General features: G+C 34.8%; 1 protein-coding gene across 2 annotated transcripts in view; it reads left to right on the top strand.

Moving 5' to 3' along the window:
• Positions 1-26,598, top strand: part of Eip63E (cyclin dependent kinase Eip63E) — a 77,564-nt gene that overhangs the window by 29,184 nt on the left and 21,782 nt on the right. For both annotated transcript variants that reach the window (XM_090108206.1, XM_090108208.1), the window contains exon 2: positions 9,852-9,938. In XM_090108206.1, coding sequence (XP_089964332.1) covers positions 9,852-9,938 — 87 coding nt within the window. The remainder of the gene's footprint in view (positions 1-9,851; positions 9,939-26,598) is intronic.

Here is a 26,598-nt window from a genome sequence, read left to right as displayed (position 1 = left end):
TTAAAATTACTATGTAACATATTGCTGTATCGAAAATACATTAGATGCAATGGTTTCACGTTACATTTACTCGCAGTGATAATCGAACGAAAACAGAAACAGACAAATACCTTAAAATCAAAGATGTTTTTCAATTTTTATCATTTTTATTATTGCACAGTGCACACTGAGCACCAGAAATATTTTTTTAATTTTATCCATCATATCTATAGAAAATGAAGTGATGTGAGTGAATGATTCTTCAAAAACTTCCAACTTCTTACTTTCTTACCTATATTTAATATGATGTGGTTCAATTGAAACGAATTAGGTATGTTAATTTATCGTGTAATATAGGTAGTATAGAAGGTATGGTAGCCCAGTTTCTTATCTAATAATTTCGAAGGGTCTAATTAATGTGCACCTTGGAAACCAGGCCCTACTCGTGGGTGTATAGATTCACCCACGTATTTGAGATGATTGCTCAATTCCTTTCTAGTTGTACCAAGAGTATAATTTTCTTATTAATAGCATTAGTAGGTACATAAATTATAGAAATGTATAACCATTTAATGATTTTCATAAAAAGACATGTTATTATTGTGTAAGAAAGTAGTTAAAGGTATTTCAAACATGGCAAAGCTATTTACTAAATAAAACATGTTCTGGGTAACCTTGTATGTATCTGACATTATATTACATGAAGAAAAGCTTATAAGAGATTATATCTTATTATTTACCCTCCCTGATCTTGAAATAAACCGGAAATTAATATAGAAAAGTGTCTTATTTATAGCGTTGTAACAGGTGTACATGAGATAGAATTTCATATTTTCACACTACATGTATAGGTATAAAAAAATCTCGAGTCGCGTTGTTTGATGTTAAACATATCCGAAACAGCTTGATCAATTCTCATGAAATTTTGTGTGAAAATCGGTTAGGTCTGAGAATCGGATATTTTTTTTTCATATAATATATTCCCTTTGTGATAATACTATGGTAGAACAACGTTTGCCGGGACCACTAGTAATACTATAAGGAACACGTGTAGTAAAACACGATTCGTTTCGCAAGTTGTAGTCATTTCTAAATAGAAATCGTAACTAGTACTAAAATATAATTGTGTCATCTCCTGTATTGCGATGTTGTGAAACGCGTGGGATCGCGAAATGGGTTCAATGGACAATCCCGGCATGCGGAACTCGGGTTTATAACACGGTTTATCTTATCTCGTATTGTCACTATTATTTTTTATAACTAAACAGCTATGTGCCAGTGTAAATGGATAGAACTGGTATGGAGGAACGTAAAATCATCTTTATGTATAGGTAGGAGCGGGAATGGACGGTTGGTAGGGTGGGTACGATATATCGAGAACGATTTTGAAAAACATATTTTGGAAGTGAATTTATATAGTCCATTGAAAAGTTATATTTGGGGTCGCGTTTCTTAGAGGACGCAATTTTATTTTTTTGATGTGTAGGGGGGGTCAGTGTGAAGCTATCACCAAGTTTGTGGGGTCGCCACCCTTTACCTTATTAGTCCATTGAAATGTTCTTTTATTGAAAAGTCAAATTCCAGATTGAAAAAGAAAATAATATATCTGTAAAGTTTTATTTTTTCTATGTGAGGTGGGGCGAGAAGGCATTGTTATTTATGTATTTTCTTTTATTATCACAAATCGCATTAAATGAAGAAAAGTTGTATTCTATGCATTTTTCTTACACAAAAATCTGGCAATGCACCATACTTGGCAAACAGGGAACGACGAGCGCTTATTAGGTATCCATTAAAAAAATTAATGTTTTATTGAAGTAGTACTAAATGTTGGCGGGAAATTCTGATTTAAGAAAATTTATGGATATTGTTATTGAATTTATGTATACAAACGTCTTTAAAATATGTAAATAAATTCAACGGCAATCTATGGATTTGAAAACACAATTATATCGTCGATTGAAGTATAATGATTATAGCATTAAAGTCGTTACTATAACAATAATCTGTTACGAAATGTTGAATTGAAGACGATATCCTTTATCCCCAGCAGCGCTACAAGCTCAGTAGGTACTGCGGTGAAATCCATTAAAAGTTGTTGGTTGGGATTTAACAAAATTGCGGGCAACAAATGGCCGACATAACCCTTTGTTGTTTTAATGTCTAACCGTGATAACGATGAGTATCAATTTTGTGCAAACTCAAATTAAAATTTTGCTCGTAACGATTTATTGTCTGTCTGGAATAAAGTATGTTAGCTTTGATGTCCTAGAATTCATAAATAAAATATATTTTCCTTAACGTAAAATACTTATATATTTTTGCAATATAATATATATATATATATAATATACAATATAAAATACTTATATATTTAAAATGCTATCCGGTATTGAATTATTTACCAAGCGGGTTATGTATATTTTGAAAAAAAAATCAAAATTATTATTCATAAAACATAATTAAAACCTAGTGGAAATGTTTGAAGAACCTGTATATACACAAGATATTCGCCCGACCACCGCGAACTTAAAGCCTGTCCTCGTCGTCTCTTTGATTAAGTCGTACACAGCTTTGCGGTTTTAACCATAACCTAAAGTGAAGTTTAAACGGTACTAAGATCCACAGTTTAAGGATATAGCCAGAACACCCATGAACAGGATGTTGCGAAGTGTGCGGTAGATTTATGACTCGTAAATTCATGCTTAATTGGCCTTAACGAAGTCGTTTAATGCTTTACAACGTTTTGATGAAGGACATTATTGACAGGACTTGTCTTTAAGGAACAGCTTTTCTTTGTCGAATGAAAGCTTTGTCGAGCTTTCGGGGTGAGCCTTCTGTCTATACTAACTAGTCTGTCGGGATCAATTTTTTTTATTTTAAATTTGTTATGTAAGGATGATTTACCCTTAGATTTGATTATAACTTACGAAATTAATTCATCATGAGATTTTATGAAAAGCTTTAAGCGTTATGTAAGCTAATTTAATTTAATGAAATTTGTTAACATTTTCACTTCACTAAAACTTAACCAAACAAATGATTAATTTGCTAGCAATTGACGTTGACAATTATAATTGGGTTAGGTTAATTATAACCGATAAATTAAATATTATTCTTCCTAGAGATACGAGAGATACAATGATCATTATATATTTTGATTTAATTACCTACTGAATTCCAATATATTCCTTCATAATTATAATTTATAAATTAATGAACCACGAAGGATGATTAAAATATCCGATAAACGCATTGTTACGGAATGCATTACTGATTATGATTTCATGATAAAATTTATAAATGATCACGTTCGTAATAACGTGTGTAATTTGTAATTCTTGTGTTATTTTTAGAGGTTTTATTACTCTATTATTATAATAACGAGATAAGGCAAGACTGAAATATATTGGTTTTAAATTTGGCTTTGGAGTGATGCTTGACACGAGATCCTTTTTAGATTAACTGTGTGATACATTTATAGACTACAGGCCCATATTGAAAAAGTTATAGGTCATTTGAACCACCAGGTGACCTATCTAGAACGATATAAGAGCATAAAATAAAAAGATTCAGCACTATGCCGTCACTTGTAAACTGTCCAACTGAGTGCAGATGAGAATTCGAAAGTTACTATACACACGAAATTAATTCCATCATTACGAATGCGGTTCAACCAGCACGTTTACACTAACGCGTTACAATATATGTTTGTCTGTTGTTCCTGTCTCTGATTAGATAGCGCTGACAGGCCAACTGTTTGCTTCCAGTGGTCATGTTTGTATTTGTTACATCTGTTGACTGACATACTATGAGAGCAACGCCGAAACTAGGTACAGACAAGATTAACTATGTATAAGTATACGGTACATGTATCGATGTGTGGAAACTAGCTTTCCGCCCGCGGCTTCGCCCGCTTTGTCTAAAACCTAATAAATATTGAAACTTTGCTCGTGAATCACTCTTTTAAAATAAATCAATGTATCAATGTTCTAACTTATTCGTTTGTTATCAATAATTAATGTTTTATTTATTTAAAATCCGTTTTGTAGTTTTGTATAATCTATCGAGGGTATAAATTAGTTTCGGATACAAAAAGAAAATTCGCTACTAAGTAAGAATCACCGTCGTTTAAAGTTAATAGCAGTTGCACATAAATAATAATAATGAGTTACTTGCAAGGTTGTTTAGTTTTTGTAACCTTATGACTCACTTATGTAAATAAGGTACTAAAATAGAAAAGCGTTACTTTTGCAATTGAAAATTATTTATTTTAAAATGTAGTTATAGAATTACGACTAGCTGGTGCGTTGTGCGCGGGCTGCAAGCAGCCCGCGAGCCCCTTTTGCCCTTGGGTTGAAGCAATAGGGCAGTCATTTGAAAATGCATCAAAATCCCCCGTCAATTTGTTATTATTTGCCAACAGCGATTCCACAGTCAATCGGAAGTGCTTATAAATTCCCCATTCAAATATTTTCTATTCTGAAATGCTGTCGACCTTCGAGGGCGCGTGGTGCGCGGGCTGCAAGCAGCCCGCGGTACATCCCAGGGACAAAAATCTTCAGTCAATTGAAAATGCATTAAAATTCCCAGCCAATTTGTTATTATCTGCTAACAGCGATTCCACAGTCAATCGGAAGTGCTTATAAATTTCCCATTCAAATATTTTCTATTCCGGGGGGCTGTCTACCTTCGAGGGTGCGTGGTGCGCGAGCTGCAAGCAGCTCGCGGCTCATCCCAGGGCAGAAATCTTCAGTCATTTGAAAATGCATTTGAATTTCCTGTCCATTTGTTACATCTGCTAACAGCGATTCTACAGTCAGTCGAAACTGTTTATAAATTACTTATTCAAATATTGGTTAAATTCTTGAAACGTGATCCCCGAATTTCATCATTTTGAGGTGTCTAATCGATAGTGGGCAGTGACTTTTCATAATAAACTGTTAAAGAGTTTACTTAACACGCTCGTCGCTTCGCTCCTCGCTACCTATTTGAATATTTACGCCGGCCGCTGACGTGACTTGCTCGCTTCGCTCGCTTGGCTAGTGCGTTAGTTCAAAAGTAACCTAACTCGCTCGTCGCTTCGCTCCTCGCTACTTCTTTGAGTATTTACGCCGGCCGCTGACGTGACTTGCTCGCTTCGCTCGCTTGGCTAGTGCGGTAGTTCAAAAGTAACCTAACTCGCTCGTCGCTTCGCTCCTCGCTACTTCTTTGAATATTTACGCAGGCCGCTGACGTGACTTGCTCGCTTCGCTCGCTTGGCTAGTGCGGTAGTTCAAAAGTTAACCTAACTCGCTCGTCGCTTCGCTCCTCGCTACCTATTTGAATATTTACGCCGGCCGCTGGCGTGACTTGCTCGCTTCGCTCGCTTGGCTAGTGCGGTAGTTTAAAAGTTAACCTAACTCGCTCGTCGCTTCGCTCCTCGCTACCTATTTGAATATTTACGCCAGCCGCTGCCGTGATTCGCTCGCTTCGCTCGCTTGGCTCGTGCGGTAGTTCAAAAGTTAATAAATATTTTCTACTCCGGGAGGCTGTCGACCTTCGAGGTTGCGCGGTGCGCGGGCAGCAAGCAGCCCACGGCGCCGTCTTTTGCCGTTGCTATTCAATAACCTTTCCTACTATGGAAATTTCCATACAAAATTTTTGAAAAAAAAAAATTTCGCTTTTTACCAAAAATTTTTATATGCCTGGAAGCGGACCAAGTTTTGAAGCATTTTTTACTTCGGCGACCCCGACCTACCTGCCACCGGTTCAGAGAGCCGTTGAATTTCGTGATGTATGGAAAATGGAAACCGAGGGTCGGAGAGAAATTCTGAGTATGCAGTTTTGTAAATCTGGCCGATTAGAGCACAGAAATCAATTTTCAGACCGATCGTAAAGTAACCGGCGCCACCATCTTGCTTTGAAAAATTGGCCATTTTTGAAAAAAAAATTGCGTCCAATTTGAAATTTCTCGATTGCCCTGGTAGCGCCCCATGTTTCTGATCATTTTTTAGTTCTACACCCCCCACCTATCTGGCGCCGTTTCAGAGAGCCGTCGAATTTCGCGTTGTATGAAACTCGGAAACCAGCGATGGAAACTCGATGATGAGTATGCCAACTTAATGTGCGGCTCGATTAAAGCCCCTGTGCCAAGTTTCAGCGCGATCGGACCAGCGATGGCCGTTTTAGCATTTGTATGGCGGCGGCCATTTTTTCCGCCATTTTGAATTTTTTTCACTATCTGTGGTAATTGCTCGAGGTCTACTACACATTTAGTTTGAGCACCCCAGATGTAGCTGCTACCGTTTGCGCGGGCCGTTGACCGTCTCCGCGGGCTGTGAGAAAGTTCAAAATTTCGGATTTTTCTGGATATCCTGGGAGCTGGGCGAGTATGAATGCATCATTGGTGTGTTTCTCCGTTGCGCCACCTCGTCTAAATTTACGTTTTTATGTTTGCGCCAAAAATGGAAAAATACCAAAATCGAGCGACCCACTATGCGTCCCTGGTAGCGTCCCAGGGTGGTGATCATTTTTAGTTCCGGGACTCCCCACCCAACTCACACCGTTTCCGCGGGCCGTTGGATTTTACGTTGTATGTAAGTTGGAAACTGGGGCCCGGAGCCACTCGAACGGGGCACCGATCGATTCGCCGGCTCGAACAGAGCACGTGTGCCAAATTTGAGACGTAAGGATTCATAAACGGCGATTTTGGCAAAGTACGGCGGCCATCTTGTTTTCGCGAAAATCCCCATTTTTCCACCACCCCTGGTAATCGCCACCAGTTCTGAGCATTTTTTGTTCAGACACCCCCCCTCCAGGTATCACCGTTTTTGCGCACCTCCAGGGGTCCACTCGGTTTTCGAAGATGATCGAGATCGCTATATTTTTCCTCTGGTCACTCGGCGCACCTCTACACAATCACATAATTATCCCCCCCACTTTCCCCGTAGTTTCCGAGAAAACCGATGTCAGTCAGTCAGTGAGTCAGTGGTAGTGTAGCTTTATATATTATAATAAGGTGGAAATCTGATTTCTTTAACAATTACAAACTAAATGAGATGAAAAATTGTCCAATATAACATTTTGATATGTCTTTAATCCGACCTCTATTCAAAGGCTCTACGATATTATTAGCGGTATTATACTTTTATTCGATGAATACGAATATAAGGGCCTTCGTCTGAAATACCTAATAACGTTTCGAGTATTCATAAGATGTTTTTGTAGAAAGATGAACGCGTTGAATAATACTTACGACCCGATTTGCTCAAGCTACTTTGAAATATATATTTTATTTTATCGGTATTACATACTAATGATCGTATGAGCCTTTGAAGTTTTCCATGTGACTCGGCTAGATTTTCGCTAAAAAAAATCAAAGCTTTTCTAAATTTAACTGATCTACATCCCTTCCTACATGATAGATACTATATATATATTGCTAAAATAATATGATAGACACTACGAACCCTTTACTTTTTCTCAAAAACGGGACGCAAAAGCTCAATCCATATGCGCTTGTTAAGTTCATTATCCAATGATTAATGTGATAATCAGTGTTGTTCACCTGATCAAGTGCTACGGGTCCAAAATTGATGCTATCCGTAATCCCAAGCGGATAATACGGTTTGTGTGAGCGCAATTGGATCAAACTCCCGGATAGATCCAAATGACTGCTGCCTGTGGTTGCACTCGGCTTATAGCCAAGCTTATAGCCAAAGCTAGAAATGTCTATACTGTTTTAATTGCATCTGTGTAAATAGATGGACTCCTTGAGGCGATCAATGAAAGTTAGCCTCGAAGTTCAATAGCAAAGTTTTGCATTTAATTTTAAAGTGCTTTGGCGCAGTTTATTGAATCAATTGAGAAACTTCATTTATTTTGGTTTTGTTGTAATATGTTTTTATGGAATTACGTACTTAGAACAATAATTTTGATATTTACTGCTAATTACCGGAATCCCTGTCTTCAATTTTGACTGACTGTTTTATATAATTTACGGTTGTGCTAAATGAGTCATTTAAAGGCACTGTAAAGTTTGAAAGTTATTAATTTTTTATCGAAAAGGTAAACTTATTAGCCTATAAAAAATTATTGCGCTGCGATCGGCGGGAGGCGGCGCGGTGGCGCCTCCGTGATGCGTTGGCAGACCCAGCTGGCTGCGAACTTTGTTCCATCGTATGAATTTACACGTGTTAATATGTATGAAATATAAAATATAAAACATCGACCTACGTCCTACGTGTTATTTGGTGAAGAAACATGTATAGATGTAGGTACAAGTGATAGTGAGTTATCTATAGTATTTCTTTATTGTAAAGTAGATACATTTAATGTTTGTTATCTTATATCATAGGAATTTTAAGAGATAAAGACAGAAAATAACCGGAATAGTTGGGTCAATAGAAATGTAATTTATTGAATAATAATACTGTTAGTTCAGGTGTCCCGGCAGTTGCATAAACAATATCCTTTCACGCATATTATATGCAAATCTTACTCAGTGTTTGAATATGTTTTACATTCATAGCTTTTGTGAAAACATTTCTTAGTCGGAATGTTATGTTTATCTAGTTACACTCCTTTTATTATTGAAGATGTTGTAACAATACTAGGTATAATATTTCCATAAACTCTGTACAAAGCTCTCTTACATAACGTCTATATGAATACAGTTATTACGTTTATAGACTCGGAATATCAACCGTATAAACTACTCCTACGATAATCTCCTTAACAGCAGCACTAAAGATAGCGTTCCATATCCGTATTACGTACCTAACAATTTCTAGAACAATCTACAGAATAGTGCACCTTAATTACTATTAGTGAGAATTTTCTCTCGCACGCGATCCTCGACTATTGACCGTTAGTAGGAGGCGCTCACGTTTCGTCTTTATGGGACACTCGGTTCATTAGTTCATTTTGTTCCCGTCTCGCGTTGCTGTTTTTAAACATGCATATTTTCCTACTTGTTCCTTCTTTTGTGTTTAGAGCTTTACTACTCATGTGAACGGTTGAGATGTTTTCCTCTATTTTACTTGTAGTTGAGTTAAAATTATTGTCGTATTTTAACCATTTCATTATGTAATATGATAAGAATATGCTAGTCATGAAAACATATACGACATACGTAAGAGACGAATGCTTGCGGTTTTGACTATTCGAAACTATTTTCCTTATGCTAAGAATCCCACAATACGATTCTAAAATAGATTGTAAAATTGCAATAAAATTAATGTAAAATACATTATTTTCACCCTCATAGTCATAAAACACCAAGTTCGAAACAATAGGAATCACATTATAAGATACGCGCGAAATAAATTTACAATACAATAATTTAATCACATTCTTCTTGCATTCCGAGCCTCTTCATCTCTATACCTATACATTTAGTCAAATAATTTGGATTCCAATCTAACATTGTCCACAATTCATCACATGTTTGTGCACCGTCGCGAACGGTGTTTGCATGTCGGCTGTCGGTATATTACCGCAATTAAAAACATATCTTCAGGTACCGCTACGTGGCACATGTTGTGATTAATTGCTTCATTGATCATATGTTACGATGATCGCAAGGTTAACTAAAGTTTCATAATAAGCCCCGATTAGGGAGTGCATGCGGGCGCTTTGAGGCACGTTCTAAATTTTTTTTTGTCGTGTTACGTCATATTTCGTGTTTTGATCACGTATTTAATATTACTCAAATTTAAAATGTCTCACCTGATTGAAAATATAAGGATGGGTTATTAAGAGTACTAGGCTCTTTATTTTGTAGTTTCTATAATTATTTTTGGAGTAATATCTTATGGACTCCATTTATTAAATATATTAAATTTCAGTGTTAAGGTCAATTTATTAATGTGTTTTTCTTTTGTTTACAGGCGTGACAATGCGGGAAAAAAGGGGAGGCGCTATGAGCAAAATGCAAAAGCTCAGAAAGCGCCTGTCCCTTAGCTTCGGTAGATTATGTAAGTATTATCTATATATTACGAGTATTAAAGAGGAACTAGGTATATTGGGTCGCTCTTCATAATACGGGTACGATTTACCTTAATATTGACCAGATTTTCAATACGTATAAGTCGGTATATGTATAGTTAATAAAAGGTTAAAGGAATTTATAAGCTTCTATCGGTTTTACCGTGAGAAAAATATCTACGATTGATTCACTGCCTGATTCATCTATTTCTGTTGTGTTATTTTGACTCACATTTTTAATATTCTCAAGATAATGTGAATCATTCATAAAAATGTAATAAATCTTATCGTTTAAAATGTTAAAACCGGTATACCGATAGCGTTCAATGCTTTCAGTCATGAGAAAACAGTATTTACTTTGTAGCTCTCAGTTTTAAAGCGGAGAATGAAAAGGGATCAATTTCTTTGTTTTGTTGTAGAAAAAGACATCTTGAAGCGTTTTAATTAACACGCTCATTAATTATCCACTTTATTTAAATACATTAATCTTTGTAAATTAGCACTCCTAATGTGATGAATGGGAATTCTTTTGTGCTCGTTAAATATCATAGAAAGACGTGTGGCACTCGGGGACTGCCGCGGTAAAACTATAGCATGCCTTCAAGCCACACCTCCGAGCCCGTCGGAGTGGGGAGCGTGAGGTTTTTTCGTTACGGAATTTCTCGATTCGGTCCCCGCGCTCAAGGCCCGCGATAGAAGCTGTGCAATAGCTTAATTAGAAAAATATAATAAAACTAAATTCTTATATATAGAATAAGAAATAGCTATTTGTTAACAAAAAGCAAAAATATAAACAGAAATTAAAGCTGTAACGTCAAGATTAGTACGATTCCAACGAGGCAGCTATTTCTGAAATTAAGTTATTAATTATTATTTCGTTTCCATTTCTGTAATTAAGGTAGGGTCTAATTACACATTAGCGTAATTAAAGGATGGCAATGATACTTGGGTTATTAGTCGCACCAAAAATTCATGTTTATTAAGTATGATTGACTAGTTGTTTACGGCCTCGATCATAAATTTAGATTCTAGCACTAGATAAATAATTATTATCTGTGCTTCGGTTGTAATGTTTAAAAAAAGTTTAATTAACATATTAATACGCAATAAGTTGCTTTCGTTGTATTCTACTCTTCTCTCTAGTACACTATAGTATTTTTTATAAATTATTATATCTCTTCTATGCAATTTATCTCTTGCACGAATTTATCTTTTATATGATTGAATTAATTAATCTATAAACTCACTTAAGTCTAGTCTCTGGTGAATAGTATTTGAATAATACATTATATTGATCTGTGCTATTAATAAAGAGAATATAATTTCATATGTTTATAAATTATATTAGTCATTCAGATACACCCAAACTCTAACAAAAAATGATGCCAAAAATACTTCGGTTACCTGCGTGACTAAACTATTATATTTTAAGTAGCTCTTTATATTAACCTTCACTTTAAATTGTTTCTACATTAATATAATAAATGAAACAATGGTTCGTGGAAATCTTGATAGAGTTGTTAAATTGTATACATTGCAAGTAAGTAGCTTAGATCTTAACAACGCAGGCATTCGTGAATGAGTGCATTCTTCTGTTCGTAAATCGGATTGTTTAAAAAGTCTTTGTGCATTCAGTTTTTAAGCGAATTGTTTTATATCATGTTGGAACCGTTGCTGGACCCTAAACCTATTAGGTATGAATAAAAATGAGCTCGAAAATAATTTGATAAAGAAATCGTTTAATAAACTTATTTCTTATCGTATTTTTCTTTTCAATATTTCTTATCAAAATTATAAATATTGCACCGATTGGAATATAATTATTATTCACCTAATTTTGACTAAAATTTCTTCTAAAACGTAGTCGCTAATGCAATATAAATATTTTGATTGTAAACATTATTTATTTATTATATTTGTTTGCGAATTACGTAATAAACTATTATTTATCTGGGTCGCAGTCAAACCGCATTATATCGTTACACTGCATATGTTATTGATCCCGACAATCAAGGTGACTAGAAGATATATATTTGTATTTGAATAAGTAATTCGTTTATTTGTAAGCTGGTTAGAGATGTAATGGAACTTTTTAACTTGTAAAATAACAATCTCCTGTTGGTCTTAGCGTGATGATATAATATAGCCTACCTCAATAAATGGGCTATCTAACACCGAAACAATTTTTCAAATCGGACCAGTAGTTCCCGAGATCAGCGCGTTCAAACAAACAAACTTTTCAGCTTTATAATATTACCTAGTATAGATTTTTTTTTATTTACGCTGCTTTCCTAAAGACTTGTATGTACAACTGAATTTAATCCAGTCTTATTGAAAATCTTACAGAATAACTCCACTTACTGCCTCACTCCCTAAAGAGTTATAGATAATTCAGTTTGTTATTACCTTTACGTATATAATGCACATCTCATCTCACGAAGCAATTGAACTGATATCTACTCGCATCAAAGTAACCTATAGGTATGCGTTTCTGTGTAATCTGTCTGTTTAGCAAATTACTATACATAATTCGGTTCGATAGTTCTTGCGTGAGTGAACAACAAACATACAGACAATTAGTGGTAGATCATATGTAATATATAAACATTGTTAAAATGTTGAATATGCATATAAAATTTATCATTACCTATATTTATACCATATGCGGATTGAATAGGTCAGGATCCATCGCCCATTATTGCACTTGATTACTATCAAGCTAATTTTCCGTTAGTAGCTTTATTTTGATGAGACGCCCAATAATTTTTTGATCGAAACTCTCGATTGTGGTAGCTTACAGAGGTAACAAGGATAAAATGTAATCTAATTCAATATATTAACAAAAATAAAAATTGAATCGGTGCAATCTGCAGTTTTCTTCGTGAAATATTTATCATTCTTTATGAAGCCCTGTTTATGAAACTTAATAGTTAATATATTTATAGCAAGATTTGCAGCCTTACATCGCTGGCTATTTTTAGCGTGCGTATTTTATTTAATAAAATATTAACCAGCTAAAATGTTTAACGTATATACAACCTGCTTATATCCGTGGCTTCGCTTGCGTTATGTGTTTATCCTTACTCAAAATCCTATAAAATTAGTAAGACTATTTGTTCTATCTCAATATCAAACTTCATAAATTAACTTGTAACATAAATTTTGTTAAAAAGCAAACCCTTTTTATTAAAAAAAAGCATGAATATTAAAAACCTCACGCTAACTCGTCTCGTGACTTGATGAATTTCAGCACGATCTCAAATGTCTCCTATAAAATAATTTGCAAGATATTTTATTACCGAACTTTGAACAATCAAATTACTTGCGAAATTGTAGCGATACAATTTTATTCCCTTGTCCCTTTAACTACTAAATGTTTTACTTAAACCAAGCAATGCTAACGGCTCTGTTTATTTAAGCGTTCGCCGTAACCCCTGGAATGCTTTCTCGTCCCCCTTAAATCGATTGAGCCATTTTCCTTAAAGAGCTATTAACCTCTTAGTATATTTATTATTTAAAAACACGCCCTAATCGTGTATTCTTTTACGTTATTGTAATTGCCGTGATTAGTCGGATTTTTATTATGAAGCTAAACTGGTGACTTATTTTGTGTTATAGAAATAACATCGCAGGTTCGTTATACCGATGTGATATGTTATAGATTCGTATTTAAAACATAGACATCTTATTGTATTAAATTTTAATTTATTTAATGAATTATTATTATGATTCCATACATAACACAACTTTGCAGAAAATTAACTAGGCACTTGGCCCGGTTTAAAGCTATAGGTACTCTGCCAATTTCCAAATGAGTGCAATAGTTCAACCGTAAAAACACAATGAACTACTGGGTAGGTATAATGCTTCTCAAATTGAATAGTCCACCGCAAATTCAATTTGCTGTTCTAAAAGGTATTTTAAAATAGTCATCGACAATACCTTGAAATCATTTGTTGAAATAAAAGAATCACCCATTCAATTATATTATGTGCTTTAATCTTTTTTAATTGACAAGATTAATTACGAGTTTACAGACCAGTTAACGTAACGGGCTTTTACGTGCAATAGAGATAACCTTAAAAATCTGAAAGCGTATCTGCTGAAAAGATTAGCTGATATTTCCATCGTCTCTAACGAGATTATAATGATAAATGTCATATTACGCACTTAGTATCATGATAATACGGGCCGCGGGGACTGTAGCATACGAGGTGCTACGTAAATATTTCATGAAATATCCGAGTGAGATGGAGGGATATCATTCATCGAGATAGAGAAAGATGGATGGATGTTGTAAATCAAAAAGTCATGTTTACGACCGCATATAATGGCATCGCCTGGCGCCAAATTCCATTCAAGCGCTAGCTAGCCGTGCGGTGAAAAATGTGATGTGTTCCGTCAGCGGAGGTGTCGGGGAGAATTAGCGCGTTTCCTTTGAAAATAAAACTGTTTCGACGTTACCTTTCGCTGTGAATTAAAGAAAGTGAGTGTTAAACTTCCAAGTGGTACAATACAGCGGTGAGTGAGTGTGTCTGGTTCTATTCGGATAGCATTAGTAGTACTACACTCTTATCGTTAACAAACATGAATGCGTTGATAGCGCATGATTCATCGATCAGAAGTCATTGTGAGACTATTGGCCTCACCCTGTGACCCTTATCAGTCACTAACATGGTTAACGGTACAACGATTTTTATGACTAAACAGCAGGAAGTGTGTTTTTTCTGTTGTGACTAGACGCGGATTTGAAGGCGCGGGAATATTGACTAAGAATGTTTTTCTGTATTTTTTTCTTTGTTGTGATAAAGATAGAATACGTTTTTATTATAAGGTTATTTTTCGATAACGAACGGATGTAGCTTAGTCGTACCCATTTTGTTGAATATTGAAGATTATATTATTAACGACACGAAGTAAGTATCTTCAAGGTATTCGGATTAGCAATTTTATTATAAATTAGGAAAATAATTTATTTCTCGCTCCATTATATTCCTATAGGTTTCCATTTAAATCCGATTAAGAGTATTCAATGTTTGTTTTGTGGCTGAATTCATCGACCTCCTCCTGTTTTGTGTTTATACTCCATTGAGACGTACAAAGGCCGCTGAACCTGAATTCTCCGTGAGATTTACCAAAATAATCGTGTTTTTCAGACGTGAATGTTTTCGACAATGTTGCGAGGCGAAGTTATGTGATTTATTGAGTCCTGGAAGAGATTCACGGGCCCGACAGTATTTTATTACTGTTACGTATAATGTATGACGTTAATATATTTGAGCTTAACGCCGGAAGGATAAGTTTAAACAGAATTTTAATGATCCATTGTGTATTTTTCTCACCAGACATTATAACAAGCACGTTTAAGTATAAGGCTTACCGCTAGTCTTCCGATGAAGGCTGGGATTTTCTCATTGTCGTTACTTCTTCCATGTAAAGTTAAAAGTTATGGGATTTTACATAGGTATTATATAAATTTTGTAACATTCAACCATGATTGATATGTGCGTACAGTATGTTCGATAAAATGACGTCAGATGTTAACAGCCGTTACATAAGGCGTTTATTTAAGCTTTGCTTGTTTTTTTACGCTTGTTTATAATTGTATAGTAGTAGTGTTTTTAACTTGACCCGTTCGCACGTGAAATAGCGATTAGCGCGTATCTTGCTAAAAGGTGGATAATCGAACATGACGTATCGATTCCATGATCGTTCGGCTATTTTTGGCTCTCTGAGTGTTATTACAATAATGTATGTACCTACTTGATTAGTCTTAATGGTATTTGTAATGTAGTGCTAATTTTGCCAAAAGTGTACCTATAAATAAGATTGCACGATAAAGATTAAACTTCATGTTCCAATTCTGTTAAATTAGATTTTTTGATCAAGGACGTTCTAAATGAATAATCTGTTTTTGCTTTATTAATAATTTAAAATCAAACCCATTTATAAATATAGGTAGGTACTTTCCATTGCCATCGTTCTTTGTAAATCGGATCTTCTCAAAAAAACTTTCCTTTATATTTGTTATTGACTCGCTAATTGAGTCGCTTTCAGAACGTAAATAAATTTTGCCCAATAAAAATGTTATTATCGAATTACAGAAGTGAAAGGAAACATAAAAACATTACACAATAAATTCACTACGTTCAATTCATGGCTGTGCGTGGGAGTGACCTTTATACGGTGAATCATCATCTGACTCCCGAGAACAGGCTTTAAATCTATATAAGGAAGCTCCTGTCAACTGTACATTTACGGGTTTCATCAATTCACTTCATACATGACACGATAAAATGTTGTTGGCAATGCCGGGGTCGTTTGGTCCATACAGTGCTATTATTTTTACGTTTAAATCAAACGCCAACCATGTGTCATATCACATCTGTATCAAGAATGATCATTGCGAACAAATATGAGACTTTGATGAGATTGTTGATAGGATATTGGAGGGTTAGGGTTAGCACCCCTCACTTATTGTAGAATAGGCGATAACGTAGTGTTAATGCGGCTTGACTAAACTCAATCAATGTAAAGATTCGACTTATATTTAAAAGTTTCATGAAATAGACTGATCACATTCCTGTGAAGCAATCTCGATGGCCTTATTTAATTCTAATATATCTTGATTAAAAATCTAGATCGTCTATAGTTAGGCTTTTGTCTGTTTACCAGATGATCGTTTGATCGCCACATACTCTTTATACATATTTGTATAATTTATTGCCATCTCAAATTAATTTCTATTTCATATTAATATATGGTTTTTCCAATACTTATTTACTCACTAATAAACGAAGCGAAAAATGAGATACAAATCCTGTTAGTGAAAAGTACACAACAAACAACATACGATAACGTCATGCCGAATAAAAATAGTGCCATAATTGAGAGGACCAGATTTCCCGCCGAAAATTCCGTGATTGCCAAATCAGCCTCATCCGCTCTACGTCATAAGGGTTCAACATCACTATTATCTAGCTGATGATTGATAGCAGACTTCCGCGAGTTGATTATGGTTCGTCCTACTTGCCCTACGTCGGTAGTAACAACTAACATGTGCTCCCCGATGAATGGGCCCTCTTCACAATGGGCAGCGTTGGGCGAGTAGAGGCTATCACGATAGTGTAGAGGGCATAAATGTCTATGATCGACCACCGACGATCGCAAATAACGAAGATCATTTGTTGGGCCAACGCTGCCCATTGTGAAGAGGGCCCATAACATGTGCTCCCCGTCATACATTCGATACCGGTGTACTGCTTTCTTTCATTCGATACCTGGCGATCGTGTTTCAATAATAACTTTTGTATTTTTGTCTTTCTTTAATTAACTGCTACTCTTATTATATCATTAAACACTTGTAACTTTATTGCGTTTTTATTGTTGGTATCGATAAATTTAATTGCATTTTGTTTTGTATTACTGATATCAAATTCAGGTTTTAATGAAATTTGTACATTCTGAGTTCGTTATCACACTTTGGGACGTAAAATATAATGCCTCAAAACTGTTACATATTTTTGCTTAATCGAATTCGTTCTGATTCCGCATTTTAGGAATTGTAAATGCTGAAATTACTTATTTTGTAATCTAATATTCTTGAATCGTCTCAATTGAACTTTTTCTTTGTTAAATTACCTACACATTTTCCGTTTGCTAACAATGCTTTGATCTCAATAACTAGCCAATATTTTTTTTTTAAATCAAAGAAATAAATAATCAAGTATCTAATGATTTTAATAAGTCGGTTTATATTGTTAATTTGCTTCCACCTATGTGTGTATTTATGTGAAGTAAACCACATTACTAGACCGTCATCGCTTCATTTAACTCTTAACTTCTATATAATACAGACTCAAAAAGAAAATACGAGCTCGTTCAGTCAGTCAACCGCACTGCAACAGGGTATTGTTTTCTCACATAGTAACCATAAACGCTGGTCGGCCTTTTGTCGACCCTCGCTATTGTCTATCGTCTACACAAACAGGCTCGTCGACTGCACTTTATTGCACCTCAGTTTCTTTACGATTTATATTTTACAAATTAATTTTCCGACCCTCGATAAAACTCAAATATTCCAATTCCCAAGTGACACACTGTTGCCCCTAATGCTATATTAATGGTGACTCGGCCACTTGAGAATGTTTTTGTCTTTATTGCCTCAATTGTGTTGCTCAAACGTCCGTTACGAGTATTACGTAAGCTCCTTGTAATGTTTTAACATGGGGTTCAAAGCACTCGATGTTTTATTTATTTGGTTCATCGAGAGGCTCTCGTTTAGAATTTACTTCAGTGATTTCAAGACCGCGCTAAAGTTCATTTGTCATAATTTAATTTGCCTTTTGAAGTTAGTTAGACGAGAGTGATCTGATTTATTCGAAGTACGTCGAGATTGCTGATTTATTGATTTCTCAGATGATTTGTATTTATAGCAGCGCTAAGTGTATGATCGTTTCTGGCCGTTACGATGTTTATCAGCATTTATTGCTTCATAACTTATTATGTAGTCCTGTGTGTATCTGCTTTATATAATTTATTAGTCGAAACGTTATAAATCATTGGCTTTAATGGCGAACGGGAACGATCTTATTCACGCGACTGCATTATGCAGTTCAATGAACTTCTTTAAATCATCGGTTCATATACTACGTTATCGTTTGGCAAATCATCAAGCGCCATGGTTTGAAATTAGTATCGAAACGGTATGTTACACATGTTTGAAACGTTAGAAATATAACGGACTCAAATATCATTCTGGAATTTCTTACTTAATGTACGAGTAAATGCGCTTCTTGTATTCATTGCAACTGCATATTTTAAAACCAGCTATAAGATACGAGAATATTTTATCAACACGTGTTACTCGCGTATGTTACCCAAATTCATACTCTATTTACGTATTTAAAAAGCCTATATTGCATAAATTTGCAAAATGCTTCCAGCACACTTTCCTTTTGACACTTTCATGATCTTAATAAAGGTTGGAGAAAAGCGTAACATTCTTTTGCCGTGATCGTCTAAAAACATCTGGTTTATTGACACAATTATTATCGTCTGATTCACGAGTCTGCTTGGTGCGTGTTTGTTTAAAGTCTGCCCCATAGTCGATCGGCCTGGATTGTTTGCTTCGGGTTAATGACTGTCCCTGACTGCTTGCCTCTAGGGAGAGGTTATTAGCACCGTTCCCTTTAACAATTATTCTCCCTCTTGTTAGCTAAGATACTTGTAACTGTAACACTCATTAGGCTATTTATAGAATCACGTTTCCTAATGTGTTTTGAGGCGTGATCGCTAAATTTAACAAGACGTTATTTACTAATCCGGAGAGTGGAATATTTAAATGTATAAACATAAATGTTATGAAATTAAAGTAAAGTAGTTCTTTACGTTAAAATACTCCAAAGTCAAGCATACTTCTAGTAGAGTAAATGCTGGAATTATATTTGCCTTTATGGTTTTGTAATTCAGTTAATAAGAATTTGTGAACATAATTTTATATTTATTTTATGTAACTTTTTTAACATTTACAAAAATGCGATTAAAATTATATTTCACGACTTGTCTCATATAAAATATAACATTTTCCGCATTTCACATGAAAGTACACATTATTACAACTCGCATTGAATATGATAATAAATATGAGATCATAACAGAGAAACAATACGTAAACATTACTGAATTATTACTAGTACCGACCGGTAGCCACTGTAAAGATATAAACATTGTTATATAAAACGTAAACATGCGTGTAGGGTGGTGTAACCTTCCTTGCCGTGATTCACGCGTGATTCAGACTAGGGCTGGTCATATTTTATTACATTCAATTACAGTTAATAAGTTCCCTATTACCTATTGCGTAGACTTAACACTTACACTGATAAATTTTCCAGAATTTCTTCGTAATTCGATACTTATACCACAGAAAACTTAATAGTAGTTAACGCTGCTACGTGAAGATACCATAGAAGGCTGTTAGCGGGAACTAAAAGAGTATTCATGAATGAAACTTGAAAGAATCTTACTAGAAGTACTGACTCCACTTCGTTGATTATTTGGTAATTTTAAGACTTTCAAATATATGGTAACACGAATGATAAAACTGGAAGACTAATAGACAAGGTTCTATATAAACACAGTAACGTACGTCCAAGCCAGACTTTCTCTATTCGAGAAAATCATTTCTTCAGTCCATATATTAGTTGAGAAATGTTATTCCATCGTATATATTACAGCGAGTAACGGAATTATATTACCAGCCCCTCAAGGAACTATCTCTCCGCAAGTATGAAGAAAATACGTACACAAAAAGGCCTAATGCTATCATAACAAAAACTATTTCAGTATGTAAAGGGCTTTCCTTGAAGGCCGAAACGAGACCGTAATCGCAGTGAAAGGTCAAACTTTACGCAAGCCGCAACAAAACATAAATAGAACCGAAACTTTTGTATACCTGACTCGTATTTATTTGGAGAATGTGGAGTTACAGTTTCACTTTGTGTTGCGTTTTAATCGTTCGTTGTTTTATTTTGATACAACCTTATATCAATAGAATTTCTGGGATATGTTGTGCTTAATATTTGATGTTCGTAGCTTCTATATTAATTTCAATTTCAGTAGCTCTTACGTAATTATTTTACTCACAGAGCTCTACAATTTGATATTTATACTACGTTAACTTTACCGGCATTTTTTACTTCTTCTAGATATAGAGTCCTAGCGCATATGTAACGTAAATAAGCTTAGCACTAGACAAAGAGGCCATTAATTCCCAAAAGCAGGTCATTAATTACAAAGCCTAGCAAGTCTTTCCTTAGCTGACCTACATAGCTCGCTGCAAAGTGGTCGCTTGCTCTCCTTTTACCGTTCGTAAGACGGGTTTTCCCTAAGTTCTTTCATCCATTGTTGAAACAATTTTACGAATTTTCAGAATAGATGATTCAAGTTATGCGGTAATGAATTCCGCGCAAAGTTTGTGAACCCACAATTCATTTATCCTTGTATAAATTTTATAATACCGAGTATATTTTAAACATTATATTTGAAATATTAACTCTCGTTTAAATGTCATTGAAGTCTGAAAGTGCAACGACCATAATATAGTAGTTTTCCTGCAAAATGATGTGATTCACTTCTCACGTATTAAATTTAATTAATCTCCACCTACCCTTCATTAGAAATAGGAACTTGATAAGATCCTTGAAGGTGATTGAACCATAAGGTATTTGAAACCCTCGTCAAGTTTGACATCGACTCCTGAGTACTTCAAACAATTTGTATTTCCTTTGAAATCAACTATATCCCAATGTGAAGCGGTTTGCCTTTTAAGTTCAGACAGTGGGATTAACTTGAGGATAAACTGCTGTACATTTTTCAAATTGGTCGAATGGCTTGTTTTAATAATAATGGTCGAGACAAAGAAGGAAATAAATCTTTATGAAACAATTTTTTAACTAATAAAATATATCGTTATATTTAGTAATTAGACCGGACTCTCAGTGGAGTTTCGTTTGCAAAAATCGCGGACCTAAATCTGACTTCTGATATATATTGTATAGATCCCAGACATCCTATAGACAGATGTTGCCAACCAGTTTTGTGGTCCCCCTGCCCGCACCCCGGTAATTAAATATGGCATACAATGATACAAAGAAAAAAATAAAAATTTCCAAAACATGCCGTGTGGGGTATCAAATGAAAGAGCTTATTGAGTAGATCACGAATATATAGCATACTATATACATTTCTTACACTTTCTCTAAGATTTTTTAGAAAATTAACGAAAATGGTCCATTTTTTAATTAACTTTAAACCACTATAGATTTAAAACTCATGCATATATTTTTTAAATTATTATTTTAAATAATTAACAATAGTCCATTGTTTACGATTCAATATTTCGTACAGTGAAATAGTTGCATGGGGGAGTGGGGGGAGCATTCAAAGATGGCGAGTATATTTTCAAGTTCATATAGTATATAGTTATTTTCATCAAATCCACCACATAGCTCACTTATATTATATTACGAACTATTGAATCATAAACAATGGACTGTTGTTAATTATTTAAAATAATAATTTAAAAAATATATTCATGAGTTTTCAATCTATAGTTGTTTAAAGTTAACTCAAAAATGGACCATTTTCGTAAATTTTCTAAAAAATCTTAGAGAAAGTGTAAGAAATGTATATAGTATACTATATATTCGTGATCTACTCAATAAGCTCTTTCATTTGATACCCCACACGGCATGTTTTGGAAATTTTTATTTTTTTCTTTGTATGCCATATTTAATTACCGGGGTGCGGGCAGGGGGACCACAAAACTGGTTGGCAACATCTGTCTATAGGATGTCTGGGATCTATACAATATATATCAGAAGTCAGATTTAGGTCCGCGATTTTTGCAAACGAACATCTCCTTGGAGCCTGCTCTAAATTGATTGTTATGTTATGGAACGTAGTCCAGAAATAAACATTGCAATACATTGTACAATTCTAATTACCTAATTAATAAGATGGCTCTTACAAATGTACATACTTTAATCACCATTCCATTTACTTTACCCTCAAAACGGGTACGTCGAAATGGATTAACCACGTTGCATTCACATTTCGATAGCCATCAAACGTGATTAGATTACATGTTTAATGATGTGACACACGTCAGACCCATCTCATGTCCCGCGATTTATTACAAGTGACCCAAAATGAATATTAAAATTTGTATTTCGTAGGTAGTGGGTATCTGCAGATTTATCTTATGGAACCAGTGGGATGTGGCGGGTTTTAATTTTGTCGAAATTTTAGTTTGGATTAAAGATTGTTAAGTTTACATGTTTCCTTGAAAATGAAAATGAAAATGAAAAATATATTTATTTCATACACACATTTGTTTGTTTGTTTTCCTTATAAATGAGGTGTTTAAAATTCAGTTTCTTTTCAAGTTTTGAAGGTTGTTTGGAAATAAAAATCATATTTTATTGTTATTTGCATAAACGTAGGTTTTGTGTAGTGTCTAAATCGGATTCCTATTTAACCGCACATCCAACTTGAATGTATTTTATTTCACAGCTTTGAATTTGTTCCCTCTTTATGTCTGTCGTATAGCATTTCATAATATTATTGACCCGCATATATTTTGATGTAATAATTGAAAATGCTGGTAGATAGATATCACCATAGACAATAACATAAATGTATTAATGATGCCTGCAGGTAATAAAATCCCCCTGCAACGTAGCTAAATAGTTTCATTAAACTTGACAGCTTACATTTTGCACCAAGTCTCTACATCGTTAATACGAAATGAGTCAGATCCCAGATGATAACAGACGTGCGTTTTAATAATTTATTCGACGTGTGAATGAATGAGCAATCGCGCCCACATCTCGTCTAATTGAAATGCGTTAATTTTATACTCGTATAGTATAGCGTTAGTGGTGGGTAGATGACGTAAAGGGGTATTGTGTCATCTCCAGCGGAGTGTATGTGAATGAATGGTTAAATAATAATTTGACGGTACTTGCAAGTGTGATTGGTTGTTTTTGATTCGGTTGTGATGAGCTGCTTGTGTTCTTGTACTGGTTTTTTGTGTAGTGTAAATATAGCAAAATAAAAGCATAGAGCGTAAAGCTTTCGATTTATATCGCGATTTATGTCGATTTATATTAGGTATATTAATTTCAATTAAAAGTTGGTACACTTATTCTTATTATGTTTATAACACTGCTTTACAAAATGAAATTCATATTATAACAAAACTTTTATGAAATAAATGCGATATATCTTTCGAAGTTAGTTTTAAAAAAGTTTTCAAAGCTTTTTACACATTAAAATGTAAATTTTGTAATAAAGCAAGTTGTAGTATCCACCTAAACGCGCTCCTTTGTTGTTTCGTAATATATCATATCCGAGATAAGGCTGTATCATGAAATTGTATTGTTCGTCTTTAGTTGCAAGCGCGGATAAATTATCAAAATATTGGAAATATGCAATCTCAAAAAATAATATAAAAACCGCAGACGCAAGGTTATCGGTCGTGGGTTGTATTTCCGCAACTCTACACCGGCTGTATTTATTGTAAAGAATATGATTAAATGCATACGTTTTTATTTTATATATTTCCTGTTTGTTACTTCACACCTTATCGAGAATTTGAATGGAAATGTTTTTGAAATAGTCTGTAATGGGTGAAGTTATTTCTTGTGTATCCTATTTATTATCTTCTCTTATATATAAAAATGAATCGCAAAATGTGTTGGTAAGCGCATAACTCGAGAACGGCTGAACCGATTTCGATAATTCTTTTTTTATTATATTCCTTGAAGCACGAGGATGGTTCTATATGTAGAGAAAACGTAAACATGTACCACGGGCGAAGCCGGGGCGGACCGCTAGTACATAATAATCTATCCTTTCTATTATATAAATAATCTATAGATAAATTTGTACTGATATGGCAAATCTGTTGTACATTTTTCTAACGATACCTTATCTATAACTGAAACAATCTTATGATAATCTCATTACGCACATTTTATCTTTTAAAACATGCTAGCGTACCCTTTCAGCTGCGTATAGCTACACCCGCATGTAACATGAAGCGTGTTTATATCCCAATCATTAATTATGAACACGGGTTAACCCCACCCCGTGGTGGGTCTGACGTACCCCAGCGACACTGTCGAGATTGATCTCCGATAGCATCCGCCGGAACAAGGAACGGCGACGAGGAAACAATACGAGACACTAATTGCGAACCTAACGGAAGGCGACTGTCGTGAAACGGCACGGTTTTCCTTTTAAATCAGATGTTGAGGAAACTTTAGCTGTGGAAACGTTTTGTATAGCAATTATTCAATTAGCGCATTGATACTTGAGGAATTGTATTAACATCTTAATCGCTAATTAGGTTAATTTATTGATGTTTACCTGTTATGATAGGTACATTAATGTTTTCTTCCTGTCTTTAATTTTATCTCAATAAATACTATCTTGATATGGATATTGAATTTTGCTGTTATTTTCAATGCTTACCTACTCTTAACATAACTGACATGAGGTTTGAATTAATGATTTAACTTGGTATTTGCTCTCGCAAACACAATAGTCGGATTTTAATGATTAATTTACAATATCAATAATAATGGCTTCCAATTGTACAAATGTTGTTTACGGTCAACTGCGCGTGCTTTTCATACCGCTTAATCCCCTAATCTACCCGGAAAACAGCATGGTTATTGTGTAAATATATACAGCGCTATTGTTTGTTGGAATTATCGTTCGTGTGAACAATGGTATTTCAATAGAGTAATCCGATATGTACGGCGCATTCCTCCGGCGGCTGCGGGCCCGGCCTCAAGTGCTCGCTCGTAACTTCACTTAATGAACTAAGTACGTGGTTTTCGGGCCGTAATTAGGGCTGCCAATGCGCTATGCGCGGCATTCCGGAAATTTCGCGCGTTTCATGTTTATTGGGTTGTACGAAACTCGCGGTTTAAACGCTATTATAAAAATGTTGTTGTACGTGCTATTCGGTGCACATTTTTCGGTTACCATTGTACAATAATATTTCGAGCACGTTATAATCGTGTTAATAGCGATTAAATATTTTGACAACCCTGTTCAAGTTTGAGGCTGATTTAAGTGGATTGTGCAGCAATAGCACCAATACAGAACATGGAGCAATTGAAATTTTTTGAAAGCACAACGTACATAGTCTTGGAATCGGTGTAGTAGGGAATTTGTTAAGCTTGCCCGTAGCCGCGTGGGAAACAAAAGATAAGCCGCTCAATTTGTCACCGATTGTGTCCTGAATTTCGGAGCAGAATTGAGTGGAAATTACGCCGCAACCAGCGATCGCGTCCGCCATGTGAATTTGTGCACGTAAGCCTTTTCATTTGTGATTTGTTCGTTTTAATCTAGCTCTTAAAATATAAAGCTTCGTACAAAAGACTCCCCGAAAACAATGGCCACTCAATATTGAATTGTTTGGCGTGTTCATAGTTTTAGTGCATGGAATTAGGTATGTTCAATTGAATAATCAATAGTTCAAACGAGGTAGGACGTGATAATATGAATTTTAAGAAAAGGTTTCATGAAATTTCTGAAAGTTTCCTTTTTAGAGATCCTTTATTAATATAAATTATAATTATTTCTAATTACTACCTATTACCTACCTTTTCTATTGAAATTATAACATGTTGCTAATAAACTTTACTCGTTATTTTAATCAAGTTCAAAAACTCCATTACACAAGATGCTGGCTACTCCGAATAAATTTAATGTGTTTTATGAGAACAATAATTTACCTTTCAAGAAAGTTGATTCTAGTTGGCGGCAGATGGCCACTCTTTTCGGCAACGTATGAAGCTGACTGCTGAGTGCATGCATAATGAATAGTGTAATTTTGTCGGGGAAGGCCGCGTTAAATTGTCTGTATAATTGGATGCGAAATATGTCCGGTGACTGGCCTTAGAGACATGTTATTAATAAAAAGTGTTCGCGTAAGAAACTGTGATTGCGTTTTTCCGGTGTTATATAGGTAACTTTTGCGTTTGCGTGCGTTTTTATTTTAATAATATTTTATTCAATTGATCTATGAGCCCACCTGAAAGAGGATAAGTATCCACGCTAAGACTATCT

This window comes from Colias eurytheme, chromosome 12 (genome assembly GCF_061535395.1).
Source record: "Colias eurytheme isolate Ceu_HAF_F1 chromosome 12, ilColEury1 Martin Lab GWU primary, whole genome shotgun sequence".
NCBI classification, from domain to species: domain Eukaryota; kingdom Metazoa; phylum Arthropoda; class Insecta; order Lepidoptera; family Pieridae; genus Colias; species Colias eurytheme.
The sequence above is the reverse complement of the archived record's forward strand: the minus strand, read 5'-3'. Positions and strand labels throughout refer to the sequence as shown.